Genomic DNA, 9,006 nt, shown 5'->3' with positions numbered 1-9,006 from the left:
GGCTGAATATGAGGGGAATAAAGAGGCGGATATCTCTGATACAAAATAATTGGTAAAAGAAGGCAAATAAAGGATTCAAAATATCGGCAAGGGATTAGAAAGTGAGAAAACTTGATAGTAAATGAGCTTGTCTCTTTCATTTTATAAGTAAAATTGGTCAAACATTACAGAAGCTGTGTGACGACCCGATGTACCGCTTCTTGGCTTCCCCCAAAGTACCACTTTTGTCCCATAATCTCAATGGTGCTATTTGCTACGAACTCTTTCAAACCGTCGCTTGGCATTTAACCTCTGCATGGGCCCCGACAGAAGTTGGAAAGTGGCCAAGGCCAAATTGAACGCCCATAACAAAAGATTTGCAAAAAGCTCTATTGTTTTATAAAAAAGTGGGGGGGGGGGGGGCATGGCTCTTGGCTAACTTTTGGGTAGGGTCTGTCTCGAGCATGTTCAAAGTGATTTTAGTAAAACCAAACAATGTTGAAAAATGTAGCATTTATGTAAACAGGCAAATAGTTAAGGAGGGAAGACAAAGTGAAATTGTTGGGCGTAACAATAGACAACCAATTAAAATTTGATGACAATTAAAAAAGTATGTGTAAAGAAGCAGGAAAAAAGATAAATGCACTTGCAAGAATAGCGCCTTATTTGAACAAAAATAAAAGAAAACTATTGATGAAAACATTTTTTTGCATTATTTATTTACTGTTCCTTGGTATGGATGTATTGTAGTAGGAAAAACAATAAACTTATTAACAACATTCATGAATGAGCATTGCGAATAGCCTATAACGATTTTTCATCCAGTTTTGAACAACTGCTGCTCAAAGACAATACGGTTATAATCCATGCAATGAATTTAAAGCAACTTGCAACAGAAACTTACAAAACTATTCATCAGGAAAACCCAAGTTTCATGGAAGATATTTTTACCATAACTGAACCACCTTATAACCGCAGGGGGCTCACTTTCATTAGAAATAACCAGACAAGGACAAGTAGGCTACATAAAATGACAGGGAACTTACTTTACGTTGATGTATCTTATTAGTTGTTCATTTATTTTTGTCACGTTGTTAAATTCAGTTATTGTTAATATATTTAGTTGGCTTTAATTAGCTTAAGTATAGCTAGTAGTGAGGAAAACTCAAAAGAAAGTGAAGAAAAAAACCGTTGATTAGAATACTATTAAGGAAAATGGTAGCCTTGACTAGACCATTTTCTACAAAAAATTGTTTCGTTTACTTTGTTTATAATAAAAAAATGGGTTGTCAAGTTGAAATTCCTATTTCTAAAGGCTTTGTTAAAAACAAACTATTGTCAAGGCAACAATGCGGTTAAAATGATATTCTTTGCAAGAGCTTGGCTGGACCAAAAAAGCAAAAACGTATACTCTTAGCTGCACTAGAGGTCTGTTAAAGTTTACCCATGCTCGAGGCACATTCAAAAGTACCTGTGCTACGTAAAAGCCATGAATGTCATAGAACGAACCATCCACGCTGTCATAAGCAAACAGTTGAAAAACTATTTCATACAATATATTCACAACTATTAATTTATACAATAAGTCTCTTAGTAATTCTTCTGCATGACATTCACTAATATTAAAGGCATCATAAAATTCAACAATAGAAATCCAATGGGGTACAACAAGTCTTTGAAAAGCACAAGCTGGGCGCTCACATTTGCCACAACGAAATAAGAAGTTTTTTCTTTAAAAAAATACTGCATGCAAAACGCACATACCGGCGTTTAGTTTAACTAGAGTATGAACCTTTATGAAGCCATCTTGCTATTGATATAATACATGAAATTCTGATTAAAGCCACTTAAAAAAATAGCTAAATATTATTTCTACGAGAAAGAGAACAAAAAGAACGTTAAGATTTCTTGATAATGGATTTTCTTTGTATTTAATGCTTCGTTTTTTAAAAGAATGCTTAATATTCAGCTGGGCTGAACAATAACTGGGTATTACTTTCATGATTTTCTTTATTTTACATTCCCTGCAAAGAAATGTAGTTAAACGAACCCTCCTGTGAAAACGAAGCAGATCTTTTTACAACATGAAGAGCCTGGAGCATGTTTTAATATTCAGCATTACATTAAATAATGTCCTACTTTGGGCAATGGATAGCATCACACCAAAACCAGATTATTTCTGTCTTTTTATTGGACACTTTTTGTGAGAGGCCTTTTTGTCCTTTTTGTAGCACTGCAGCTTTGTTGGATCCTGTTATTATTCTACTGTTAACGCTTTTATTATGCTACTATGCAACTCACTTCTTTAAAAAAATCATAAAATTCAACAGCAGTGAAACAATAAACAGTTAACGAAATTCTTCGAAAGCTATTTCACAAGAATGGCAACATTTTAAAGAGCAAAAGATAAACAGTAACGGAATGCCCTCTGGTATGCTTCGAATAACTGCATGGATAGATGGGTTTGGCGTATTGTTCAGGTAACAATACCTCAAAACTTGTGTTGGGCTTTTTTCAAGCACAAACACGGAAGTATATACAGATTTGTTGCAAACAAAACATGCACCAGTTGGTCTTTCAAGAATGTTAAATAGCTCAGTTGGAACTACGTTCCTCAATTGATTCACACTATCTTTCATCAGCTTCCCTAAAGGAATAAAAAAATTGATTGTTTTTTAATCAATCCGTTATCTATTATAGTTCTCAATATTAAGAAAAAGCTTGATCTTCACGGCCAGTTATTTGCAACAACGTAACAAAGAAATATATTACTATAAAACGCATCGGAGAGTTCATCTCTTCCAATGTATTTCATTATTACTAAATTTTGAAAACATTACATTAGCTGTCAAGAATTCAATATTGTCAAATAATCCCTTGGTACAATAATGCTTCACTGAAATGGAAAGAAACAGCTTACCAGCTTCTCTAAAACATAATTCCACTAAAGGCATCCCATTGTCAGCATCAGATCCAATGCGCTTTATTCGAAGACCCAAATAATCAGCTAGAAGATAATTTAATGATGTTCGAGAGGATGCGAAAAAACAGAAGACTATCATCGCATAGCTGAAATGCTTTTGCGCCTGAATCTCACATTGATCTGATTATAACCAAATGATGAACGCCTGGCTTTTGCAATACTTAAGGTTCATTTTAATTAATTTAAGGTAAAAAAGAGGCTCGATAAAAGGTATAATAAATTGCTAATTCTTGTTGCAAAGTTATCGATAATTTGGGAAAAGAAAACAGTTTATATTCAATAAATGCAATTGTACTGCAAAATAAAAGTGCAAATACAAGTGATTTGACTGAATGAATGCAGATAAAAGACCTGACTATGTTACAAGGTATCGAATGGCATTGCTGATTCAAGAAGCTTCGATTTTGGCCAAGAGCATCTTACCTGGATTACTCCGGTCACCTTCAGGTCGGATGCAGCTGTAAGGGGTGAAAATATTATGAATCTTTGAGTTTCATTGCATTCGAATATCATGAAAATAAGTTAAACCCAGGTAGCTGTTTTGCGTAAATTTAGAAACCTCTTTTTAGAAGTGTTTTGCGTCTGATGATAGAAACTCTCAAACAGACACGCAGATGAAAAGTACAAACGAGTACCCGTGGCAAAAATTGGTAGAAATTTTATTAATTTTGAACATTCGCAAGGCTATGCACTATTATTCTAATCACAACCTAGTGTAGATAAATAAGGCCTCTCTGGATGGAATAGAACCACACTTTATGGTTTTTCTCACCTTAACAACATCAGCCCACCCTGATAAAATTGTATAGATGAGTACTTAGGCTTACTTGTGTAATCCAAGGTATATTAGTTTGGGACAAAGGACGATGGAGCCTGGTATATATAGCAGATGATAATTTGCATCTAATGTTAAATCCGTGATTGACTTTAAATGATACAAATCTAAAAAATAACAAACTTGGTTTGAATTAAAAAAGGTTTGAATTAAAACTTGGGATACTTTCAATGCTTGCATTGTCAAGAAGAAAGACGAGTTTCTACAAAAAACCGTTAAATTTCCTAAAAATTTGAAAATTAATTTCCTTCTTCACTCGAGTATGTCAAAAAATGGAAAAGAGTTAAATTTACAATTATCGCTGAATTCGTAATGAAACTAGATATTATTTATGCTTTGTAAATTGCCATCGCTTCAGGTTTAGGGGTGGGGGTGTTCCCCGCTTGAAATAGAATTTCGTTTCAATTAGATAAATTTTTTGGTCATCTAGGAGTGCGTTGTCGGCAAACTTTCAAACATGACAGCAGATATAGAACGGCTCACCCACTTTGTCGGCAAATGAGACCTAGACCCTTTCACGAGCACTAAAGCTAGCGATGGTCCTGAATTTAGATAATTATCATGATTCATGGCATTCCACAAATTTTAATTCAATACATCATCGAATGTACATTGTCTGAAGAAAAAATAAATACAGCTTGAAACCTAATGGCAAAAACTTCAGGTTGTTTCTACTTGCAGAAAAGTCCTGTAAGCATTCCAAGTCCAAAATTTCACGAGGAATGTAGTTTAAATGATTCCCATCAACTTGCAGAGTATTCAGACTAATGCAGCCGTTTATTTCTTTCGGCAGTTCTTCAATCTCATTGTTCATTAAGTTCAACGTCAAAAGATGTTTCAGCTTTCCAATCTCTAAAGCAAAACATTCTTTAAATTAATAGATATGTTAGAATATAAAGCATGAATAGCAAAGAAATTGAAAAACAGAGTTCAGAGCATATGAAAGAGTTTCAGTTTCCATTGAAAAGGAGTCGTTTTTTGAAGGGGGGGGGGGGGGGGGGCAAAAGTTCACAAGGAAGAAAATACGTTAAAACATCAAAAGTTATCACTAACTAGTATTAGTTCGATCTACTTTGGTGCAATGTCAAGTGAAAAGTTTTTTAAGATTTACAGTATCTAGCGACTTGATAATATCTGCTAAATAAAGCATAACCATCAGTTCGAGGTAGTCAGTCTATCCTGTCCGACAGTTGATCTGAGTCACTGCCCGTTGAATTCAGACGATTCAACCTCCTTCTCCTGCGGCGACCTCCTGCCTCTGCCCCCATCCAAACACCATTGTTTCTTTACACAAGAAAATCTCATAAAAACGTCACAAAGTAAACATTCTGGTATAAATAAATATCATTAGTGTCATAATTGAACCAACTTCTTGAAAATATTATACAAAGTTATAAAAAACTTGAAAATATGAACAAACCAGCAGGAAGACTTTTCAAATTGTTATGTGATAGGTGCAATGACTTTAACTTGGGTAAATCTCCAATAGAAGTGGGTATTTCTTTAATTTCATTTCTGCTCAACTCAAGTGACTCAAGGCAAGGTAAACAACCAATACCTGAAAGTACAGATTTTCAAAGGCAATTATCAAGATAACCACAGATATAAAAAAGAGATGAATGAGGGTATTCGTAGGTGCAAAATTTCATTTTCCCATATCATACCGTGTCCTTATCAAAATTGATAGAGAATCTAATCTTATTAGCTGAAAGCACCTTTTTTGTTTGGTATGATACCTTTAAAAGCATAGAAAAAATGTACCAATATTTTGCTGATCCTAAAATCTATATTGCATAAAATCTACATTTAAAAAGAAACATACTCTAGTGTCTCTAATAGACGGGCCCTCTGTGTATTTATTTCAGAAGAATTCCCCCTTATATTAAATTTTAAAAATCTACATTTAAAAACAAACATGCTCTAGTGTCTCTAATAGACGGGCCCTCTGTGTATTTATTTCAGAAGAATTCCCCCCCCCCACATCGCTTATTAGCACCCCTCTTATATTAAATTTTAAAAATCTACATTTAAAAAGAAACATACTCTAGTGTCTCTAATAGACATGCCCTCTGTGTATTTATTTCAGAAGAATTCACCCCCACATCGCTTATTAGCACCCCTCTTATATTAAATTTTAAAAATCTACATTTAAAAAGAAACATACTCTAGTGTCTCTAATAGACGGGCCCTCTGTGTATTTATTTCAGAAGAATCCCCCCCCCCCACATCGCTTCTTAGCACCCCTCTTATATTAAATTTTAAAAATCTACATTTAAAAAGGAACATACTCTAGTGTCTCTAATAGATGGGCCCTCTGTGTATTTATTTCAGAAGAATTCCCCCCCCCCACATCGCTTATTAGCACCCCTCTTATATTAAATTTTAAAAATCTACATTTAAAAAGAAACATACTCTAGTGTCTCTAATAGACGGGCCCTCTGTGTATTTATTTCAGAAGAATTCCCCCCCCCCCACATCGCTTATTAGCACCCCTCTTATATTAAATTTTACAAATCTGTCATGACCAGAACCTGCAGAAAATTGAATGAAAAAGCGATGTGATTTATAAAAAAGACTAGGCTCCTGTATGTGAGAAAGAAACATGTAAATTGAGGGGAATCCTTCTATTATACCCCCCCCCCCTCTAATCTATTAGAGACACTAGAGAAGTGATAACCCAAATTACACTGCTGAACAAATAATCCAGTTGTGACTATTGGAAAGTGTAATATTGCCTTTGAGAAATGATAATCATGAAAACAATTCAGATTTTCAAGAGTTTTCATGGAGCATGATATTAATTCTTTCACAAATTGCAGAGACAAGAAATAGAAAGACAATGAAACATACTTTGTGGGATATTTTCAATCATGTTTGAATCTAAGTACCTAGAGTAGAAGGAAAGAAAGCAATGTTGTTCAAAATCCCCATAATAAAACCTATGACCTCTAAATTTCCATCCAAATACATTCATAAAGAACTTCAGCCTAGCAATTATTTCAAAATTTTGACAAAGAACAAGAAGCAATCTATCTCTTAGGTTTGAAGACATTTGGATTTATAGTCTCAAGCAAAGATGATGATCAGAGGACACTTTTCCACTTCTCTGCCATTTTCTACTCATCAAGTTTTGCAACGGTATGTTGGGCTTTTTCAAATCTTTGTTTTATATGCAAAGTAAGAATTATTGGCACTTGATAGATAACTAAAAAAAATAATACTGGGAATCAACTTAAACCAAAATAAGAGTTACTTAATGACTTATATAGTAAAAAAATGTGCTATTGATAGCCAATATTCAATAAGATCAGCGATAAGAATAGTTTATTAATGAAACAATTGTCAACTTACAAGCAAACCAATGAACCAAGGAGACTTATCTCATTTGGCTAGAAAAAGAGGTTGTGAAATAAATAAGTCAAGGATACACGATTCTCAGTTATAGTTATTGAGATCTCCCTGCTTGTATGAGTTTTTCTATTCATCTCATTTTTGTCACATATTTGGCTAATTTTAATTAGACAGGCAAAACAAAATAAGAGGTCAGCAATGTTGATTTTGATATGAATTTAAACATAGAAAGGGAAATTTTTTGGCATTTTTTCTTGCTATTCTTGTTAATGTACAAAGATTTACAAAGGAAACAGATTTTGAACCAAATGCAGCCAAGATCGATATCACTTTGCCTTAAGTCATTTCTTATGACAGAGTTTACTATGCTAATATTTCAAACCATACTGAAATGAGTACAGTTAGGCCTTCCGTTTTCCAACAGAAAGGTCTTCGAAACAGCGAACAGAGAGAATCATCGCTTTTTCTATATAATTTTTTAAATGTTAGTGAAATTTCTCGGTGGCAGTGTCAAATGTTTTACACATTCTCAGTCTCAGTAGTTATTTTTCAAAACCCAATTGTTTCATAATTTGTTGCCTCGACTTCTGTGGCTTCTTTGTTGCTCTTATTATCCAGTACTCGTTTTCTAAAGCATGTTTATCATAATTAAACGATGAGTGTAAATTAATTCAGTACTTTACCAAATTCCTCAATAGATTCTGCTTCATGTAAAGTCTCTTTAGCATTTTGATTTTCCAAATTTTCTTTGGTATTTCATTTAAGTTCATATAATTTAAAAATAACGCATCATCGTTGTGCTTTATGCAAAAATCTATATTTGAATGTACTGGCCACATTGGTCCTGGCTCTTCCGCCATGTTTGTTTTTATTTTTATTTACGCACCTCGATTCCACGTAACCTCAATACCACTGATCACGGATCGAAGAACTATTTTTTAAATCCATAAGAAAATCATTGGAATCTACGATCTACGCTAAACCCATGAATCATGAAAGCCATCAAATTCTGAAATTCTTCTCTTTAGTTAAAAGTATTTACAGCGTTGCAGGTAATTAATAAGTAAGATAAAATCAGCTGCTGGAAAAGATGTTGAAAACAACAAGGAAAAAGAATTGGACATCTGGTTTAGGTCCTTATCAGCTGATATCATAACCAACTCAGTTTATGGGGGAGTCAAAATCGCGTGTTTTCGCTAATCAACTATGTATGCTTCAGATGCATATCGAAAGAATGAATTTGAAATTTAGCAATGCAACATAAAAACAATCGATTGAAAGCAAATTTCCTAATAAAAAAATATGGGAAGATAAGAAGACTACCATCACCCAGTCTTTGGGATGTGACTTATGAAAAATCCTAAAATTTTCCGACAAGCATTCAGATTTTCACATAAACAGCCTTACAGGGGGGCAACGCGCCCTCCCATGCCCTCCATTGGCATCAGTTCTGGCCTTTTGACATTACCATATGAAAATGAAACTTTTACAAAGAGTTCTTTGACCATCACAAAAAGAACTAAATTTGTTAGAAAACTGTTCCGTTTCCCTATGGTTGATTCACCATGAATAAATTTTCACAAAATAGAAGTAAGCGTTTTATTTTTGGGCGTGGTCAAAAAGGGCGTGGTATATCCGTATCTGAGCCTGACCGTCCAACCAAACCTGGCTTTGCCACTGTATGTAGTATATGTTTTGCTGCATAAATAGCTATGTGGCAGCCATGATCTTTTTGTCATATTAATCAATAACGAAATACTTCTTAGTTTTCAATTGTTAATTAACATACATAATCATGTTAGCAAAAACGTTTTAGAAGTTGAATTTAGAAGTTTCTGATAAAAGTGTATAAGAACTA

At 34.0% G+C, this 9,006-nt stretch overlaps 1 protein-coding gene across 2 annotated transcripts; it reads right to left on the bottom strand.

Annotated features, from left to right (window-relative positions):
- Positions 1-121: 121 nt before the first annotated feature.
- On the bottom strand, positions 122-8,922 carry LOC135687489 (uncharacterized). Of its 2 annotated transcripts, XM_065204059.2 has the most exons (9): positions 7,832-8,922; positions 7,149-7,186; positions 6,648-6,685; positions 5,218-5,355; positions 4,443-4,649; positions 3,790-3,904; positions 3,386-3,420; positions 2,900-2,986; positions 122-2,626 (listed from the first exon to the last, which is right to left on the bottom strand). In XM_065204059.2, the coding sequence occupies exons 1-9, from the start codon at positions 8,006-8,008 to the stop codon at positions 2,328-2,330; spliced, it is 1,134 nt and encodes a 377-aa protein (XP_065060131.2). In that variant the 5' UTR covers positions 8,009-8,922; the 3' UTR covers positions 122-2,327. The 2 variants fall into 2 exon arrangements, with proteins under 2 accessions (XP_065060131.2, XP_065060132.2); XM_065204060.2 differs by lacking the exon at positions 4,443-4,649.
- Positions 8,923-9,006: the final 84 nt, after the last annotated feature.

Source organism: Rhopilema esculentum, chromosome 20 (assembly GCF_057945365.1).
Source record: "Rhopilema esculentum isolate cy_ngs chromosome 20, ASM5794536v1, whole genome shotgun sequence".
NCBI classification, from domain to species: Eukaryota; Metazoa; Cnidaria; class Scyphozoa; order Rhizostomeae; family Rhizostomatidae; genus Rhopilema; species Rhopilema esculentum.
Note: the sequence above shows the minus strand (reverse complement) of the source record. Positions and strands in the feature narration are given on the sequence as shown.